At 44.5% G+C, this 20,957-nt stretch overlaps 3 protein-coding genes across 5 annotated transcripts in view; 2 read left to right on the top strand and 1 right to left on the bottom strand.

Moving 5' to 3' along the window:
- M1AP (meiosis 1 associated protein) overlaps positions 1-17,188 on the top strand; it is a 95,524-nt gene extending 78,336 nt beyond the window's left edge. For both annotated transcript variants that reach the window (XM_024999361.2, XM_059891706.1), the window contains 3 exons: positions 14,326-14,532; positions 15,617-15,757; positions 16,705-17,188. In XM_024999361.2, coding sequence (XP_024855129.1) covers positions 14,326-14,532; positions 15,617-15,757; positions 16,705-16,887 — 531 coding nt within the window. In that variant the 3' untranslated portion in view covers positions 16,888-17,188. The remainder of the gene's footprint in view (positions 1-14,325; positions 14,533-15,616; positions 15,758-16,704) is intronic.
- On the top strand, positions 4,230-5,683 carry LOC107132904 (histone H2B type 1-H-like). The gene is made up of 2 exons (XM_015473380.3): positions 4,230-4,274; positions 5,071-5,683. The coding sequence occupies exons 1-2, from the start codon at positions 4,230-4,232 to the stop codon at positions 5,494-5,496; spliced, it is 471 nt and encodes a 156-aa protein (XP_015328866.1). The 3' UTR covers positions 5,497-5,683.
- Positions 17,189-17,914: 726 nt separating the features above from the next.
- Positions 17,915-20,803, bottom strand: DOK1 (docking protein 1). Of its 2 annotated transcripts, NM_001024543.2 has the most exon segments (5): positions 17,983-19,187; positions 19,413-19,597; positions 19,830-19,923; positions 20,068-20,367; positions 20,717-20,803. In NM_001024543.2, coding segments are annotated over 5 exon segments (1,452 nt in total). In that variant the 5' UTR covers positions 20,777-20,803; the 3' UTR covers positions 17,983-18,374.
- Between the last annotated feature and the right edge of the window lie 154 nt (positions 20,804-20,957).

Raw genomic sequence — 20,957 nt, forward strand, 5'->3', positions numbered from 1 at the left:
GTGATAACTCCTCATTGTAGTTTTGATTTGCATTTCTCTAATAATGAGCAATGTTGAGCATCGTTTCATGTGTTTATTCGCCATCTGTATTTCTTCTTAGAAGAAATGTCTGTCTAGGTCTTCTGCCCACTTTTTGATTGGATTGTTTGTTTTTCTGGTATTGAACTGAATGAGCTGCTTGTATATTTTGAAGATTAATCCTTTGTCAGTTGTTTCATTTGCTACTATTTTCTCCCATTGTGAGGGTTATCTTTTCATCTTGTTTATAGCTCCCTTTGCTGTGCAAAGGCTTTTAAGTTAAATTAGGTCCTGTTTGTTTATTTTTGGTTTTGTTTCCATTACTCTAGGAGGTGAGTTATAGAGGATCTTGCTGTGATTTATGTCAAAGAATGTTCTGCCTGTGTTTTCCCCTAAGAGTTTTATAATTTCTGGTCTTATATTTAGGTCTTTTATCCATTTTGAGTTAATGTTTGTGTATGGTGTTAGGAAGTGTTCTAATTTCATTCTTTTGCATGTAGCTGTCTAGTTTTCCCAGCACCACTTATCGAAGAGACTGTCTTTTCTCTACTATATATTCTTGCTTCCTTTGTTAAAGATAAGGTGCCCATAAGTGCATGGATTTATCTCTGGGCTTTCAATTTTGTTCCATTGGTCTGTATATCTGTTTTTATGCCAGTGTTCCATTGGTCTATATTTCTGTTTTGTGCCAGTGTCTTGATAATTGTAGATTTGGAGTACAGTCTGAAGTCAGGCAGGTTGATTCCTCCAGCTCCATTCTTCTTTTTCAAGATTGCTTTGGCTATTCAGGGTCTTTTGTGTTTCCATACAAATTGTGAAATTTTTTGTTCTAATTCTAGAAAAATACCATTGGTAGTTTGATAGAGATTGAAATTGCATTGAATCTGTAGATTGCTTTGGGTAGTATAGTCATTTTCACAATACTGACTAGGAACATGGTATCTCTCCATCTATTTGTGTCATCTTTGATTTCTTTCATCAGTGTCTTATAGTTTTCTGCATACAGGTCTTTTGTCTCTTTAGGTAGGTTTATTCCCAGGTGTTTTATTCTTTTTGTTGCCATGGTGAATGGGATAATTTCTCTTTCTGACTTTTCATTGTTAGTGTATAAGAATGCAAGAGATTTATGTTATTAATTTTATATCCTGTGGCTTTGCTATATTCATTGATTAGCTCTAGTAATTTTCTGGTGGCATCTTTAGGGTTTTCTATGTATAGTACCATGCCATCTGCAAATAGAGTTTTACTTCTTCTTTTCCAGTCAAGATTCTTTTTATTTCTTTTTCTTCTCTGATTGCTGTAGCTAGGATTTCCAAAACTATGTTGAATAATAGTGGTGAGAGTGGATATCCTTGTCTTGTTCCTGATCTTAGAGGAAATGCTTTCAGTTTTTCACCATTGAGAATAATGTTTGCTGTGGGTTTGTCATATATGGCCTTTATTATGTTGAGATTTTTTTTTAATGCCTATTTTCTGGAGAGTTTTTTTTATCATAAATGTGTATTGAATTTGTCAAGAGCTTTTTCCGTATCTATTGAGTTGATCATATTACTTTTATCTTTCAGTTTGTTAATATGGTGTATCACATTGATTGATTTGCATATATTGAAAAACCCTTGCATCCTTGGGATAAAGCCCTCTTGATCATGAAGTATGATCTTTTTTATATGTTGTTGGATTCTGTTTGCTAGAATTTTGTTGAGGATATTTGCATCTATGTTCATCAGTGATGTTGGCCTATAATTTTCTTTTTTTGTGTGGCATCTTTGGTTTTGGTATCAGGGTGATGGTAAGGCCAGGCAGTTTTCTAATCTGTTGTGGTAAAATACAGTTTATATTGTCCGTGAAAAGTGTGGGCTTTGGAATCAGATGGTCCTAGGTTTCTGAAAGCTTCATTATTTTCCAATTATGTGAACTTAGGCCATATACTTAACCTCTCTAAACATAAGTGTATTTATCTATTTGTGACCCTAACAAATCTAGTGGCCCCACGTGCTGTAGTCTCCATATAAATGGCATATAAAGAAGCACTACCCAGAAGACAAATAGTAATTTTAAAATTAATTTATGTGTGCTTTCAAAGAACACCAAACAGGAAATAGTTCATTACCCACAATGATATTTTTCAAATTTTCTTCCTCTACTCCTCAATCATATCTAACCTGGAGATGTTCTAAGAGCCTTTCACATACATGCACACACAAAAACTAAGACTCTGTTCCAGTTCCTGTTCCTCTATCTCCTTCCTCTCTCAGCCGTATATATATATACATATATTCTACAGATTGATTTAGCCTCTCTGACATAGTCCCTTCCCTCTTAGGTCCTGTCTCTCTTTACCTATCTAAAATATACAGGAATAGAATCCACACAGCTTCTCCTTTCATGAGTAGAAGTGGAGTGTGAGAGAAGGGAAAAGAGGGAGAAGATGCATGATGGACATATTAGTAACCCTTGTCTCTTTCACATGTAAAACAAGACAATAAAAAATACCTCGTGTGGTTTTTAAGATGACTAAGTAATACTACATGTGTAAAGCACCTGGCATACATCTGGCATATGATTTGTACATAATGGTTGGTTAGTAGTTCTATGAATTACATATGTTTCTTTTTTATGGATTCTAATTCTCTGGAGAAGTTCTCCACATTTTAACGTATTTTTTTAAACAAACTAATCATAGTTATTTTAAGGTACTTTGCTAAACTCAACACCTGGATCACTTGTAGTTCTGTATCTATTGTCTCTTTCTTCATTTGTGTTTCTTGTCTTTTGGTGAACCTGGTAATATTTTAATGAAAGATGCTCATTGTGCCTAGAGAAATTATAAAGGCTCCAGGTGGTGTTAGCTTCCTCTGAGCAAGTTTATCCTGCCCTGCACTAAGCAGATAATTTTGACAAATCATCCTTTTCTACTCAGGAGCTGTGCTGAGTCAAGGCTGGGCTGTAGTTCTGATAAGTCTCAATCTACCCCTGGTTTGCTCCAGGCCCTCTAGAATTTTCCACTGAAAACCTGGTCTATAATACGCATGACGATCCCAACTCTAATCACTGTTTCTCAAGTCTGCTAAAATGCTCTACTTCTAGAGACTTTCTCCTTGGGTGTTTTTGTCCTCTGCTCCATGCAGCCCCAGTATTTGGCAAATATGGTAAGTGAGAAACTGACTTGAGCAACTGTCTTACCCCTGTCAAATCTCCACCAAAAAGTTCTGCTAGTTTCTCTGTTCCCTTGCAACTGCCTCAGGAGATATAAATCCTAGATTATCAGTTCCCAACCACCATTCCCTTCAAGTCAAAATAAACATATGCCCTCAGGATTACAATACCTCTCTCACTTCTCCGAATTCTTCCTTTTCCAGAAACTTAGCTACCTCTCACTTCTGTTGTCTCAGCACTTTCTCACAGCCCTCAACCAAATGGTTTCTATATATTTTTCAGCTTTCACAGATATTCTAGGCAGGAAAACCAGTCTGCCTCTGGCCATTCCAACCCACTTAAATGTAGAAGTTGAAGGTTATTAAATGTTCATTTATTCCCTTTTGCATCCTTTATCTGACTGGACAATCTGTAATACATTTTCTCGTTTACCCTCAGTTAGTTGGCTGGTTCCACCGTGTTCTCATTTTCAGGTTCCTGGGCATAGCTTCTAGCAAAAGTGGGCGGTTTGCATTTTTATGATCTTATCTAATCTTGGCTCTACTATCACCCTTCAACCCACTCCAGTATTCTTGCCTGGAAAATTCCATGGACAGAGGAGCCTGGCGGGCTACAGTCCCTGGGGTTGCAAAGAGTCGGACATGACTAAGTGACTGAGCACGGAGCAGCACCTTTTATTTCCTTTGTCCAGTCCCCCTAATTGTTTATTTTGTTGTTGTTGTTGTTGCCTTTTTCTAAACTTGGATAACCACTTTGGAGAATGTGGTAGGGAATTATATATTTAATTTTTCCAAGTATTTATTAGATGAATTTATTCATCACTAGGAAAACATCTTTTCAGTTACCAAATCCTACTACATAGTCCCCATTATGTAGCTAGTGACTCACTTTCCACATCCTCATTTCTCTTACAAAGTCATGTCTGTGTGAACTAGGAAAAGAAATGAAAATACCACCTATTTAACAGATCTTTATATTAAGTATTTAATAGATCTTTCAGTTTCCAACTTAAAATGTCAGAATTTCTGGATACACATTCCAGAGCTTTACAACCCATGTCTGCCCTAATTGGCCACAGAAGTGACAGGATTCAAGCCAAGGTATGCCCAGCAGAAGTCAAAGTACATAGGCAATGACCTGGTTGGGCTGTAAATGGGTGGGGAAATGGAAATTCCTTGGTTATATTAGGCAAAGAGTCAAGAGCAAGAATCTAAGCTGAGAGTGGGGTGATGGCAGGTCAAGAGCCATTTGTTAAAAATGATCAGAATGTAGTTAGAGTATACAGCCTCCAGTGTATACAGACAGGGGCTAGAATAGCAGGATAGCACAGCATCAGTAGCCTTCTTGTGACCCAGCCTCTTGCTTCATCTTTCACCATGTCCCTTCTATCCTCCACACCAGCCATACTTATAAATTACTAAATGTTTCCCAAAGATGCTAAACTGCTTCACACCACCACACCCTTTTTCATGCTGCTCCCTTCCCCTTGCCTTAGCCACACAACAAATTTTTTTAACTTTTTTCCAGATTCTGCTTAAATACCTTCACTATGAAGCTGTTCCTGCCTCCCACCACAGCCTGCCCCTACTCTTTCTTTTTTCCCTGTCCCCACCCATGTACCCATTATCACATCTATTTCAACCTTCACAGAACTGGTAAATGGTATCAATGTGCACCTTAGCTCTCTGATGTTGAGAAATGTCACATTATTATATTTTTCTAAATAAAATTTTAAAAATATTAGTCCTCAAGTGCTAGGATATTAACATGCTCATAATCCTAGAGGGGCTAATAGTCCAGAAATGTGGGAAATGGCCCTTTGGTCTTCAGTACATCTCCAACATTGTTGAATAGAAATGACAAGTGCAGACATCTTTGTCTTGCTCCTAATCTTAGGGGCTAAGCACCCAGTCTGTGTTGTTGGGTGTTGTCATTATAGACATCCCTGAACCGGCTAAGTCTGCTCCTGCCCCTAAAAAGGGCTCTAAAAAAGCTATGACCAAGGCCCAGAAGAAGGACGGCAAGAAGCGCAAGCGCAGCCGCAAGAAGAGCTACTCCGTGTACGTGTACAAGGTGCTGAAGCAAGTCCATCCGGACACGGGCATCTCGTCCAAGGCCGTGGGAATCATGAACTCCTTCGTCAACGACATTTTCGAGCGCATCGCTGGCGAGGCATCGTGCCTGGCGCATTACAACAAGCGCTCAACTGTCACATCCAGGGAGATCCAGACCGCCATGCGCTTGCTGCTACCTTGGGAGCTGGCCAAGCACGCCGTGTCCGAGGGCACTAAGGCTGTCACCAAGTATACCAGCTCCAAGTAAATATAATATGCCTAGCCGCTGTTAACAGAGAAGGCAATGGCACCCCACTCCAGTACTCTTGCCTGGAAAATCCCATGGACAGAGGGCCTGGTGGGCTGTAGTCCATGGGGTCTCTAAGAGTCGGACACGACTGAGCGACTTCACTTTCACTTCACTATGATGTTAACTGTAGTTTTTTATGGAGGCCTTTGATAGGTTGAGGAAGTTCCATTCTGTTGAATGTTTTTATCATGAATTTTATCAAATGCATTTCCCACCTTTATTGAGTTAATTATGTAGTTCCATCCATTAGTCTATTAACATGATGTATTACATTGTTTGGTCTTTCAGATATTATGCCAACCTTGCATTCCTAGAATAAATCCCACTTTTAGTGTATAATCCTTTTTATATTTGCTGGATTTGGTTGGCTGGTATGTTGCTGAGGTTTTTTGCATCTATATTTGTAAGGAATAGTGGTCTGTAATTTTCTTGTGATTTTTTTTTCTAGTTTTAGTATCAGGGTAATACTAGCCTCGTAGATTAGTTGCAAAGTTTTCCTTCATCTTCTGTTTTCTTGGAAGAATTTGTGAAAGATTAATGATATTTATTTAAAGGTTTGGCACAATTCACCAGTAAAGCCATCTAGGCCTTAATTTTTTTTGTGGAAAATCTTCTAATTACTAACTGTATATCTTTACTTGTTATAGATTGTGCCAAAAAGTTTATATAGCAGGCCTGAGATTTCTTTGCTTAGAAAGTCCTACTTACAAGATTAACCCTTGTCTGGCATATGGGAATTTGGATTTAGGGAGTGTTCCCACCATCCCCCAGTGGCTCACTGTGCAAAAGTATGTGCTGACATCTGCTTTTCTTACAGGAGTCTAGAACTTTGGGATGTGCTGGGTACAAGGTGCTTATGTGACCAACCTCCAAAAAACTGTTGGGCACTGAGTCTCTAATGACTTCTGGTGGACAACATTTTACATATACTGCCACAGTTTAACACTAGAGGAATTAAGTATGTTCTGTGACTCTACAGCATGTGTGTGTGTGCATGTTAAGTTGCTTTAGTCATGCCCCCAACTCTTTGCAACCATATGAACTGTTGCCCACAGGCTCCTCTGTCCATCGGATTCTCCAGGGAAGAATACTGGAGTGGGTTGCCATGCCTCATCCAGGGGACCTTCCCAACCCAGGGATCGAACCTGCATCTCCTGCAACTCCTTCATTGCAGGAGGATTCTTTACCACTGAGCCACCAGGGAAGCCCAACTCTGTAGGTAGAGGACTTTTAAAAGCTTACACTTTGTTTCCTCTGAACTTCACCCATAAGCCTTTTCTTCATGCTGATTTTCTTTTGTATTCTCTTGCCATAATAAGTCATATTTATGCTAAGTCTTGTGAGTCCTCTTAGTGAATCACTCAACCCAGGAGTAGTCTTGGGGACTCCTGACACAGATTTATTCAGAAGATTTTCTATTTCCTGTTGAGTCAGTCTTAGCAGTTCGTGTCTTTCTAGGAATCTGTCCATTTCATCTAGGTTACCTAATTTGTTGTCATACAATTGTTTATAATATTCCCTTATAATATTTTTCATTTCTGTAAGGTCACTATTGATGCTACCTCTTTTTTTAATTTAATATTTATTTTTGTTTGGTGGTGCCAGGTCTTAGTTGCAGCATGTAAACTCTTAATTGAGGCATGTGGGATCTAGTTTCCTGACCAGGGATCAAACCTAGGGCCCCTGCATTGGGAGCACGGAGTCTTAACGGCTGGACCACCTGGAAAGTCCTGATGCTACCTCTTTTATTTTTGATTTTACTAATTTAGGTATTTTCTTTCTCTCTTATCAATCTAGCTAACTGGTTTTTACATTTCTATTGATCTTTTCAAAGAACCAACTTTGGTTCCATTGATTTTCTCTACTATTTTTATACTGTCTATTTTATGTTTTTTTACTCCGGTAATTTTTTAATTTCCTTCCTTCTACTTGCTTTAAGTTTAGTTTGGTCTTCTTCTTCTAGTTTCTTAAGGTAGAAGATTAAGGTATTGATTTGAGATCTGTTTTCTTTTTAGTTTAATAGAGGAGTTATCGGCTATAAATTTCCCTCTAAGCACTGCTTTGGCTATATTTCATAAGTTTTGGTATGTTGTGTTTTTTACTTAAACTCATCTCAGATTGCTTTCTAATTTTCTTTGTGATTTCTTCCTTGATCCATTGATTACTTAGGAGTATGTTATTTAATTTTCTTATACTTATGAATTTCCCAAATTTCTTTTCTTTGTTGATTTCTTTTTTTTTTATACACTCACACACACACACACACACACACACATACATATATATACAAACATTCAAAACTATTCGGCCAAAAATTGTGTTGGTAGTATCATACTTTATCTGTTGTGAACATTATTTTTTAGGCTGGTCATCATACTTTATGCTTCTTTTAATGACTCAGGTCTGATTACTAATCATTTTTCCTTTGCTTCACAAACAGATGTGTGTCTAGCAAGTATTAGCAATATGTAATAAGACTTTTATTGGGATTGGTGGAAGTCATTTTATTCCTGGATGTGAAACAAAGCCTAGATTTGTGAGAAGCTACCATCTAAAGCTCAGACAAAAGGCAGAAGACCCAAGAGAAGGAAATAAAATGAAAATTTCTGAGTTAACGAATCTAGCTATACTATCTTAAGCCTATATATAAATATGAGCCAGTGAATTTTTTGTTACTCTTTCTTTTTAAACTAACCTGCAAGTAAGATTCATTTAATTGATACTCTGAAGTTAGCTATAGAAGAAAAAACCAAACAAACTAAAAACTTGGCAAGCTAGTTTTTAAATGAAGGTTAGTAAGTGTCGATGTATTTCCAAATGAAAATAATAATAAAGATTATTTTCTAACTTTGTTGATTTCTAATTGCATTCTACTGTGATCAGAGAAGATACTTTGGATGATTTTAATTTTTTTAATTATTACAGTTTGTTTTATGGCCTATCACATGATCTGTTCTGGAGAATGTTCCATGTTCATTTGAAAAGAATATACAGTCTGATGCTTGGGGGTTTGGAATCCCATTTACCATCTTCCCCTGGTCTCCTCTGTGGAAGCCAGTATGAGAGCAGCAGAGGAGTTGTCACTGTAGCTTCTTTTTCTTCCCCTCCTGCATCCTGCCTTCTGGAGGGAGAGAATAAGCAAATAATGCCAAAGCAACAACTTCTTCCTGATGCCTTTCCAGATTCCAAAAATCCCCAGGTATGCATGGCTTTACTATCAGATCAGATCAGTTGCTCAGTCGTGTCCAACTCTTTGCAACCCCATGAATCCCAACACGCCAGGCCTCCCTGTCTATCACCAACTCCCAGAGTTCACTCAGACTCATGTCCATCGAGTCAGTGATGCCATCCAGCCATCTCATCCTCTGTCGTCCCCTTCTCCTCCTGCCCCCAATCCTTCCCAGCATCAGAGTCTTTTCCAATGAGTCAACTCTTCGCATGAGGTGGCCAAAGTACTGGAGTTTCAGCTTTAGCATCATTCTTTCCAAAGACATCCCAGGGCTGATCTCCTTTAGAATGGACTGGTTGGATCTCCTTGCAGTCCAAGGGACTCTCAAGAGTCTTCTCCAACACCACAGTTCAAAAGCATCAATTCTTCGGTGCTCAGCCTTCTTCACAGTCCAACTCTCACATCCATACATGACCACAGGAAAAACCATAGCCTTGACTAGACGGACCTTTGTTGGCAAAGTAATGTCTCTGCTTTTCAATATGCTATCTAGGTTGGTCATAACTTTCCTTCCAAGGAGTAAGCGTCTTTTAATTTCATGGCTGCGGTCACCATTTGTAGTGATTTTGGAGCCCAGAAAAATAAAGTCTGACACTGTTTCCACTGTTTCCCCATCTATTTCCCATGAAGTGGTGGGACCGGATGCCATGATCTTCGTTTTCTGAATGTTGAGCTTTAAGCCAACTTTTTCACTCTCCACTTTCACTTTCATCAAGAGGCTTTTGAGTTCCTCTTCACTTTCTGCCATAAGGGTGGTGTCATCTGCATATCTGAGGTGACTGATATTTCTCCCAGCAATCTTGATTCCAGTTTGTGTTTCTTCCAGCCCAGCGTTTCTCATGATGTACTCTGCATATAAGTTAAATAAACAGGGTGACAATATACAGCCTTGACGAACTCCTTTTCCTATTTGGAACCAGTCTGTTGTTCCATGTCCAGTTCTAACTGTTGCTTCCTGACCTGCATGCAAATTTCTCAAGAGGCAGATCAGGTGGTCTGATATTCCCATCTCTTTCAGAATTTTCCACAGTTTATTGTGATCCAAACAGTCAAAGGCTTTGGCATAGTCAATAAAGCAGAAACAGATGTTTTTCTGGAACTCTCTTGCTTTTTCTATGATCCAGCAGATGTTGGCAATTTGATCTCTGGTTCCTCTGCCTTTTCTAAAACCAGCTTCAACATCTAGCTGTAATTTCTCTTCCTAGACACATATGACAATGAAATGTGTCTGTTCCCACAAGCAATGCAAAATGAGTGCTCTTGGCTCTTCCCTACTCTCAGTGGCTGCCTCAGGAGCTCTCCCACTCAGGAGTGGGTCAGTGCTTCTTTCATGGATGGATTTGGTCCCAGGTCATTATCTTGATGGGCTTCCCTCGTGGCTCAGATGATAAAGAATCTGCCTACAATGCAGGAGACCCAGGTTTAATCCCTTGGTCAGGAAGATCCCCTGGAGAAGGGAATGGCAACCCACTCCAGTATTCTTGCCTGGAGAATTCCACAGACAGAGGAGACTGGAGGGCTACAGTTCATGGGGTTGCAAAGAGTCACACATGACTGAGTGACTAATACTTTCACTTTTTCATCATTGATGGCAAGTCAAAGAAGGAATGGTTTAGTGAGATTAGAGTTTTTACTTGATAATAATAAACTCCCACCTGCCCCTCTAGCAAGGCCTACACCAGTGCCATTGAATTGTCCCTTCTACTCCTGTTTTCCCATATACTAGAAATAAATAACCACCTCTTCTTCTTTTTCTTTGAAATCTGTAAAAGATCCATCTGGCTGTTACTAACAGAAAACCAACCCAACTCTACTTTGAGTAAGAGTTTATTTTTCTCATGTAACAAAAGAGCGAGGACAGAATTCTGGGGCTGGTGCAGTTGATCAGTGCTGTCGAGGACCCAGGCTCTTGCTGTTTTCCCATAGCATCCTTAGCAGGTATACTTCATCCTCATGCCTGCTGCCTCATGGTCACAAGCTGGCTGCTGCGCCTTAAGATCAAGTCCTGTCCTAGGGAGAAAGAAGGGGCAGGGTGCAAGCGCAAAAAGCCTGCCAGCACATTACAAAGCTTTTCCAGAAGCCACTTCTGCTGATGTCTCATTATTTAAGTCCACATTACATATCACTGAAAGACTAACAGAGAGAAAGGGGGTGGGGGCAGTGTCCAGGAAACCAACAGTGGCTGCCACACCACACCTTCCTTCAGAGCTTTAGTAATTAGAAGTGGGGAGGATGACTTTAATCAGGCTGAACTTGGAATACAGCATGCCATTCAATTCTCCCCCTGTCACACCTGTTCTAATAAGAATCAACCTCCACCTCCTAAAATCTAAACTCCCTGACACCTTACATAGCAAAGTCCCTAACCACAACATAAGTATAGAAATTTTTTCACCCACCTTCTGGTAAATTCAGCATCCAACTCATGCTCCTTTCTTTTGAATTAGAAAAAAACATATTCTAAAGTACTCAGCAGTCATCTAATCATTCTAATCCCAAAGAAGGGCAATGCCAAAGAATGTTCAAACTACCATACAGTTTTGCTCATTTCACATGCTAGCAAGGTTATGCCAAAATCCTTCAAGCTAGTCTTCAACTGTATGTGAACTGAGAACTTCCAGATGTACAAGTTGGGTTTCAAAGAGGCAGAGGAACCAGAGATCAAATTGCCAACACCTGTTGGATCACAGAAAAAGCAAGGGAATTCCAGAAAAACATCTACTTCTGCTTCATTGACTATGCTAAATCCTTTGACTGTGTGGATCACAACAAACTATGAGAAATAAAAGATGGGAATACTAGAGCCCTTACCTGTCTCCTGAGAAGCCTGTATTAAGGTTAAGAAACAACAGTTAGAATCTCACATGGAACAACGGACTGGTTCAGAATTGGGAAAGGAGTACAAGGCTGTATATTGTCACTCTGCTTATTTAACTTCTATGCAGAGTACATCATGCAAAATGCCAGGCTGGATGAATCACAAGCTGGAATCAAGTATTGCTGGGAGAAGTATCAACAACCTCAGAGATGCAGATGATACCAACCTAATGGCAGAAAGTGAAGAGGATTTTTTTTCTTTTTCTTTTTTTTTTTTATTCTTTTTTTTTAAAAAAAAGAAAAAGAAAGTGAAGAGGAACTAAAGAGCCTCTTGATGAGGGTGCAACAGGAGAGTGTAAAAGCTGACTTGAAACTCAACATTCAAAAAACAAAGATCATGGTATCTGGTCCCATTACTTCATGGCAAATAGAAGGGGAAAAATTGAAAGCGGTGGCAGATTTTCTTTTCTTGGGCTCCAAAATTACTGTGGATGGTGACTTCAGCTGTGAAATTAAAAGAGGCTTGCTCCTTGGAAGGAAAGCGATGACAAACCTAGACAGCATCTTAAAAAGGAGAGACATCACTTCTCCAACAAAGGTCTGTATAGTCAAAGCTATGGTTTTTTCATTTGTCATACACAGATGTGACAGTTGGTCCATAAAGAAGGCTGAGCACCAGAGAATTGATGCTTTTGAATGGTGGTGCTGGAGAAGACTGTTGAGAGTCCCTTGGACTGCAAGGAGATCAATCCTGAATATTCATCAGAAGGACTGTTGCTGAAGCTGAAGCTCCAATACTTGGCCATCTGATGGGAAAAGCCAACTCACTGGAAAAGTCGCTGATGCTGGGAAAGACTGAAGGCAAAAGGAGAAGGGGGAGGCGGAGGAAGAGATGGTTAGATAGCATCACCAACCAAACAGACGTAAATTTGAGCCAACTCCCGGAGACAGTAGAGGACAGAGGAACCTGGCCTGCTGCAGTCCGCAGGGTCGCAAAGAGTCAGACGTGGCTTAGTGACTGAACAATAGCAACGAAGTCATTAAGCACTGTTCAATTTGAGGATCCCAAGGTCTTCTGAGACACCCCTATGCCACTGCCTTTTCTCAACCTCAGATACCTGGTTTGTCAATTAACTATTTCCATCACAGGTTCAGTGCCTGTAGGAACAAGTCAACCCATGACCTGGGTAACATGCTCAAGCTTGGTTCCAGGACTTCAAATAATCACTGTCCAGGAAGAGGTTAGAAATTCAGAGTCAAAATAGGAGCCTTAAAGTTCAATTTCCCTACCTCTTACTTTCTCAGGATGTTCCTGGGAAATGCAGATAAATTAATATCTTTACCATTCTAATAAGGGTATATTTGCCTGTCTTCTTCCAGAGCCTCTGTCAATCTCTCTGTAAATTAGTCCAGAAATTTTAAAGTGCCCTGTAAAATCCTTTCAAATCAATCTTTTCCCAGTCCTCTGACAGTTCCCACATCAGGAGTTACTTTTGAGAGATCTCATGTATTTCTACATATCACTTCTCTAACATAATTTTAGCCATTGTCCCTAAAATCAATAGACTCAAATTCTAGGGATCATAATTTTTTTGTGTGCTGCATTCAGATTTTTTTAGTAACCCCAGGATATAACAGTTGTGAATTTGCCTCATAACCCTGAGGTGTAAGAAATGTCACACTGCCATAGTTTTAGCCCCCAGAGACTTGCCACGGTGGCAAGATATTTTATTCTCCAAGGAGTCTTAGAAGGGTAACCAATTGCTCCAGTTCGCCCAAGACTGAAGTGTCTTCTGGGATACAGGACTTTCAGTGCTAAAGATGGACAAACTGAAACAGTTGGTCATCCTAAATCTTGGACAAACAGTAGTTTACAAACCTTCTGCTTCACGTGTCTAATGAATTTCTATATACCCATACCTAGTGCTTGGGACATAACGGGCATTCAACAAATTCTTAATAAATAAACAAACTAATCTACAAACAAATACATGAACCAGCATGAAAAAAAGATTAAAGTAATGATAATAATCCAAACCCTGAGCCACATCAGAAGGTACTTGAAGGATTTCCCTGGTGGTCCAGTGGCTAAGACTCCACACTCCCAAAGCAGGGGGCCCAGGTTCAATCCCTGATCAGGGAACTAGTCCCACATGCTGCAGCTAAAAAGCCTGCATGCTGCACCAAAATCTAAGATCCTGCACTCTGCAACTATGCCTGACGCAGTCAAACAAATAAATACTTTTTTAAAAAAAGAATTGAGAGTCTAGTAATAAGCCCTCACTTTTTACTTGAGCCAACTGAAATGGAGTGCCCTGCAATTTCCTAATATCCCTTCCAGCAAACATCCCTTCCAGGCTTAAAAAGGCCATGTCCTAGGACCAGGGGCAAATTCTCCCCCTGGCCACATAATACCGTGAGTTCTATATCATTTATTTCCAATTTGACAGACTTGAGAAGCATCAGGTACTTTCCAGACATTTTGGATCTGTCTTCAGGAACACAGTGCATCTCCAGATAATAAGCAAAATGTTAGAAACCATGAACTTCTGCAGGCACCTACCACCTGCCTGGCTTACCAGACCCCCTCAGAGTTCTGTGCTGCACAAAATGATGGCACTGCTTTAAAACGTCGAGAACTAGTTGAGGGGAGGGAGAGTAAACAGGCCGGCAATTGGGACTAATCTTCCAAACATGCCAAAGACTGAAGATGAGCCTACACTTTTGTGTCTTTGTTTCAGAAAAGAGAATGGCTGCTATTGGCCAAGGGGGAGCCCCTGAACCGAGAACACAAACTGAGAGAGCCCGCTAGCACCTTCTACGTGATCCTGCCATCTCACTCTCCCACTCTGCTGGTGAAGGCAGTGGCCACTCGGGAACTGATGCTGCCCAGCCCTTTCCCCCTGCTACCTGAGGACATGCCTGCTGACAGCCTTAAGACTGTGGAGGCAAGTGAGCCCGGATCTCATGGGATAGAGGGGAGAGAAGAGAATGGAGTTCAAGAAAGGGATTAGGGAAACGAGTCAGCCCCAGAAGGAAAGGACCAGGGAGCAGAGGGAGAAGTGGTTCCAAGAGTATGGTAAGAGGAACAGAGAAGAAGGCCAGGAACTGAGGTGAGGCGGAAAAAAGCACGCATCTGTGTGATGGTGTGTTCTCATGGGTCCGTCTTTGCAATCTCTGAATGCATGTGTGTGTGCCTGTGTTTGTACGCCTCTATCTCTGAGAGAAAGAGGAAAAGGCAGCCAATATAGGCGCTGAGAATAGGAAGAGCTTTAAATGAGACTATGATGCAAAAGAGGGAACAGCTCTAAGGCCAGTTTTCTCCTTCCCCTCCTCTCATCTTGGATTGGGATTCTGGATTTCCTCTGCCAGCCTCCCCATCTGAGGGTGGGAGGGGGGCTCACGGCACAGAGAACTGGAACCACACCCCTGCTGCTAGATTCCTGGCTTACGTGCTGAGAGGACAGAGCCTGGGATTGTGCTCTTGGCTTGGCAGCCACAGGGATGCGAGAGAGGTGGGCACGAGTGGCCGTGGCTCACTCAGCGTCTCACTTCAGGGCCAGTTGTTTCCTGGCACAGGATGTTGTGGCCGGAAAACCTGACTGCTCAGGAATGCTCTGCTCGCATGTCCTCTGGTTATGCTCGCCTCACAGGCCGAGAACTCAGTGTACTTGCTTTGCAGACTGAGCACCTCAGCCCCCAACTCACCCTCCCTCACAGCCTCACACACTGGCTCCCTTGTAACCCTCACGGCACTCTGGCCTTTCTCAGAATCCTTGTGACATGGTTCTTGGGGCCAGAAAGCTCAGTGTCCCTCACCATTCGGTTGCTGCTTGTACCCCTGCCTGACACTTCACAAGCGCTCAGACCTGGGGGCCTGAACACCCAAGAGGGCACGCATCTCTCTCACACCCCTCAGTGAAGCCCAGGGCCATCACACCTCCTCAGCTTCTCACGCTCAGGTCTCTGCCTGACATCTTGGGTTCTGTGACCTCACGTTTCCCAGTGAGGCGCCTTGTCTCTCTTCTTCAGAGCATGCTTGATGACCTGGAACTAGAATCCACCTACAACCCCTTGGAAGTCTGGAGCCACCTGTACTCACACCTGAGCAGCACCTTTGCCAACCCTCATGGCCGGTTCCACCCAAGCTCGAAGAGCCGGGCTGTAAGAAAGGTACTTCCCTCCTTCCCCGTTATGCCCAGAATGCCAGAGTCCTCTTCCCCTGTCCCCCATCCAAAGGAGATCCTCCCTGATATCCTCTGGAAGAACAGACCAATGGGAAGAGAAGCCTTTAACCCTAGACAAAGAAAATTACAACCCTTACACAGTACTGGGACTTTTTTTGCTTGGGCATTTACATAAAATATTTAGTTATCTTAATTGCAGTGTTTGGGAAATTCAGTAGTCATTTAACAGATCACTGTCCCACTAAGCAAACTGGCTGCGTTGGAACCACAACCGCAGCCTCTGTTGAAAGAAGGTGGGATAAGAAATGCCCAAGGGGAGGGAAATTAGTATTTACCAAGCAACAGTTATTTGCCAGGTTTTATGACATGTACTCTCACATATATTTTTCTGATTTAATCCTCACAGCATCCCTACAAGGTAAGTGTTATCTCATTTTAGAGATGAGGAAAGGGAGGCTGACCAAGGTTAGAAGCTTAGAGACATGGCTCCAGTGACAAGAGTCCAAGAGAGAAGAGTAATTGGCGGGGGCGGGGGAGGATTTATTTTTATGAAATCCATGTTCTGTAGTATATGGGCTTCCTTTTGTGCTCTTATAAATCTTTTTCTTGTTTCTCAGTAACAAAGCCTGTAGAAAAAAACTTTTGTCTTACCTGAAGTTACAAGAGAAAGAGGTTTCCAAACTACAGACAGTCTAGAGAGGGGAACAGAACCCACCATGAGTTAGCTGTTTGGCAAGCAGACAGAGGAGGACACTCAGCTGGGAGATAGGCATTGTGGAGGCTAGGGCCCCGGGGACTCCAGTGCTCTGGGCCTTAAGGCTGTCACTCATGGGACCCAAGAAGCAGTTAGGACTGGAGACCCAGCAGGGAATGGAATAGGAAATCAGGACTTTGTCTAGTCTTCACAGAAAGCTCTTCTTGCTTTCTCTGCAGGCTCAGCCTTTGCAAATAAATCGAGTGCGAGCCACAGTGGCCCCTCTGCCTATGACTCCAGCCCCTGGCAGAGGCCCCAAGATGCCAGCAGCCAGCAAAGCTTCCTCAGAAGTCTTCTTCCAGCCTCCTATGGAAGAGAAGGAGGAAGAAGAGGCAGAGGAGGAGTATCCCTTAGGGCCCTAAGTCACTAGCACCATAGCCCGACTGCCCTGCTAAAGCACATCCATTCCAAGGTCCCAGATCTGTCCCACAGTGGCTTTCTGTGGCCAGACTTGCCTTCTGTCCACCTGACCCTCTGCGAGTTCCAGGTGACTGGGAAACAGAGCCTTCCCCTCCTCCGCCTCCAATGCTTTCATCACCCCACTCCTCAGGCTATAAAGAGACACATCTGACCCTCTTCTTTCTCCAAGAAGGGACTTATTTTTCTTTTGGATCATTTGATACTGTTAACACAAATGAAGAATAAATACCCAGTAGGTCTCCACCATTGTTAGGAGTATTCCCAGACCCAAATTTCTCCTTGTAGTTCTGTGTAAGCAGGTGGATGATGTCAGGTCACCTTCAGGAAACTGGACCTCAGGAGAGAAGGATGAGGTTTTCCGAGCTCATGACAAACAAGTAGGAGTGAAATCTAAGCTTCATTTCAAAGCCTGTGCCCCTCCCATCACATTGCAAGTCCCATCAGCCTTCAGACAGAAAAGTGGCTGGTGCTTGCTACCTACATGCAAACTACCTACATGTGAGAGAAAGAGAGAATGAGAGACAGGGGAGGGGGGCATCCTAGAGCTGAGAACGGGGGAGAGGGTGGTATGAAAAAGGCCTGTTTTCCCTCCCTGTTCCCCTTTCCTCACACCCACCCAGCAGCCTTGTCCATCCACAGAATAACTACCATTTGTAAAATGCTTATTCTGCACTTCAAATCAATTAAGTACTTGAGAAATTTAACTCCTTCCATACAAAAAACCCTGTGAGGTTGTGCCTATAATTAAGGGCAACAGGGGAAACTGAGGGTTACCGATGTTATACCCAGGGCCTCACCCACCCCAGGTGGGCCTAAGTGGACCTTTCAGACTCTGAATGGTCACCCCCTCCCTGGGGCCCTTTCCTCCTTCAGTGGCCCCTAACGCCTTTCTGGTTCTCCTAACCCCGTGTCTGCCCAGTACATCTTACCCCTCTGTCCCCTTTATGACTGTTCACAGACATAGACCTCTTAAATCCAAACTGACTTTAATGAGAATAAAACTTACCCCCCCCCAAAAAAAAAAAATATATATATATATATGGTAAAGAACAATGAAGCGGGAGGGATCCAGACACAGCTCAGTGTCTCCCTTTACAAGGAGACATACAAGCCTCTCCATACAAGCCTCTCAAACCATACCTTGTCTGACCAAATACCCTTTTCTATAGTTCTGCTCCAGCAGCTATCCCTTCCTTTGGTGGGGATGACTTAGAGGTGCTGGCCTCCCCCAGATCCCATCCCTGAGCCCCTTTATGACTCTGTCCCGCTTCCATGACTTCTTGGGACAGATCATCCTTCCCTTGACTCCCCTTGTACCCCGGTCTCTGCACACAGGCCCCTCTGGTTCCTGCTGGTTCTAACAGGTTTCTTTGATCCCATGCCCCTTCCCCATGGTCCTCCTATCGGCAGCCTCAGCTTCGCCCAGTTCTCACGTGGAACCCTCTGACTTGGCCCCAGTCCTGTCAGTCACTACTCCAGAGAGCCCACAGTCCCAGCTCCCTGAGGCCCCGCTTTTCTGGACCTGGCTGTACAGGGCAGTGTCTGAGCTATGGCCTTGGCTGCCACTGCCAGTTGCAGCACCAGATTCAGATAAGGCCAGGCCCTGGGGCTTGGGAGCTGGAAAGGGCTTTGTGCTCCGAGGGGGTGGCACAGCATAATCATCCATGGCAGGGTTGTAGGGGAGCTCATAGCCCTCCTCCTTCACCCGAGCCTGGCACCACCACGCATCCTTGGGCTCCTGAGGCAGATCATAAAGGCCCCGGAGAGTGGCTGGGGCCAGGCCCTCAGGTTCATCATAAATGGGGTCTTCTTTAGGGTCTGTCAACTTGGCCTTTATCAGCTTTTGCTGCACATGTTCACACAAGTCCCAGTAGAGAGCTTTCTTTAACTGTGTCCCCTCCCCTGCCCGAGCAGGGGTGCTGTCCAAGGGGTCTGAGTACAGGGAATCTTGGGAAGGGCCTGGAGGAATGCGCAGGGAGTCTAAGGGTTCAGAATACAGGGCTGGAGGGCTTCCTGGGAGCTCCAGGGGGGCCGCGAGGGAAGCCAACTTCCCGTCTGCCACTTCTCCTTCATGGGAATCAGCTCTGAGAACATCCTGCCCCTGGCCAGCCTTTCCCTGAATCTTCTGTCGGTGGATAGCAGTCTCGACTGCCTGAAAGATGTCATTTCCCTGTGCCGTCTGGAAGGTGAAGGTTCCAGGGCCGGAGGGACAGCGGCGGCCAGCCTCAAAAGAGAACATAACCTGAAGAGGATGTAGAGGGAAACACGTTACCAGGAGACATCAGAGGAGGTGAGTCACAGGGCTAGAACTAGTTAGGGGACCTACAAAAAAGAGACCACTGGAAAGGGAGGTTGGTCATGGTCTAGGCAAGAAAGAGTTATCTAGAGTGCAGTCTCCCACCTTCCTGTCCACCCCTCCCACAGGTGCCCAACCCAGTCAGCCAGTCCTGTCTTGACAGCACCCTACCTTGTCACGGCCATAGCGACGCAACAGAGTGTAGGGCCAGAAAAGAAGTGGCTCCAATATCTGCCTCTGGGCCCCCGGGGCCAGAAGAGTCAGCCTCTCTGCCTCCACTCTCAGCACATAGGAGCCATGCAGGCCACAGCGCTCGGCGGCCTCAGTCTTCTGCACCGTTACCCAGAACTGGGATCCTGGAAGGATTATACAATTAGACTGGGACCCGGCCAGGACTGGGGTGGGGGAAGGGAGCAGATTGTAAACACACACACACACACACACACACACACTCTCTCTCTCTCTCTCTCTCTCTCTCTCTCTCTCTCTCTCTCTCTCTCAAGCCAGCTCTTAGGAGCTTCCTACTTCCCCTCCTAGGACACCCTTTCTTTCCACCCCATCCCTGCTGGGGCTTTTCAGGCCATCTACCTTCCCAGGAGGGGCTATACAGCGAGTTCTCCAGCATCTCCAGGGCGGAAAGCTTGGGTGGGTTCTCGGCAGGTGCCAGGGCCCAGCTGCCTTTCTGGGGTAAGGAGAAGGAGTATGAAGGAGGCTGTGATTCTCTCACCCCGATTCCCAGGGTCTGAGCCAGCCCAGTTCCTCTGCCGCTGTAACTGCTCCCACCCCGCCTCGCCTCTTGGGCCCAGTGCAGCCCCGAGCCCCTCACCGGAAAGGCGTTTTGGCACAGCGTTTGCACCCAGGCTGCACTGGACGGCGCGTCGGCCGCCAGCAAGTGGGATCGCTGTGCGGTATCCAGGCGAAAAGCTGCGGCGCCAGGCTCAGGGGGGCTCTCCACTGCCACGGGGGCCACGCTCACACACTCTGCCAGACGGATCACCTTGCAGTCCAGGCGGCGCGAGCTCCCTCGGCCACCTCCAGAGCTAGACCCCTTGTGGTCAAAGAACTCGAGCCGCGCGACACCGTGGGGACTGGCCGGGTAGAGAACCGCCCAGGTCTTCCTCCATCTCTGGGGAAAGAGCCGAGAGACGCTGGGGAGGGAGCGAACAAGCACTGGCTGCCCGGCCCCGACGGGGGAAGGAAAGACCCGCGCGGGCCGATTTCAACACCAAGGCTTCCCGATCGCTGGCGAAGTTTCTCCTGGAGGATGCCGCTCTGTCACCCCAGGGCTGGAGAGGCATACCCGGAGGCCGGCGGACACTTCTCCGAAGAATGTGCAAAGCATTTTAGCGGGAACGTCACGGGGCTCTCCGGGTCCCGGCGCCGCTCCCCTACCCGCCGCGAGCCCCCTCCCTCAGTTTGGGCTCAGTCGCCCACCCCTAGCTCTGATGGGGTTCAGCAACCCATGCCCACACTACCTTGGTCCCGAAACGCTGACTCTGCAAAAACAGCGGCCCTTCCATCACGGCCCCGTCCATGGCCCCCGGCGGTTCCTTCCGCGCTTCCTGGCCCGGCGGGCCCGGAGGCGGGGCGGGGCGGGGCGGGGCGGGGCTCGCGGGAGGCGTTCCCATCCCTCCCCAGCCTCAGCGAACCCAGAAAGGGGAGGAAGGAGATGGGCCAGAGGAAGGGGAAGGGGTACCACCTCCAGACCCCCACCTC

Source organism: Bos taurus, chromosome 11, assembly GCF_002263795.3.
Source record: "Bos taurus isolate L1 Dominette 01449 registration number 42190680 breed Hereford chromosome 11, ARS-UCD2.0, whole genome shotgun sequence".
Lineage (NCBI taxonomy): Eukaryota > Metazoa > Chordata > Mammalia > Artiodactyla > Bovidae > Bos > Bos taurus.

What these genes read in the sequence shown, in the direction of transcription:
- LOC107132904 (XM_015473380.3), top strand. Translation starts at nt 4,230, where the DNA reads ATGTCTGCCCTAATTGGCCACAGAAGTGACAGGATTCAAGCCAAG. An exon ending in GTGACAGGATTCAAGCCAAG is followed by an intron (nt 4,275 to 5,070) that starts GTATGCCCAGCA and finishes TCCTAATCTTAG; the next exon opens with GGGCTAAGCACCCAGTCTGT.
- DOK1 (XM_024998581.2), bottom strand. Translation starts at nt 19,184, where the DNA reads ATGTTCTCTTTTGAGGCTGGCCGCCGCTGTCCCTCCGGCCCTGGAACC.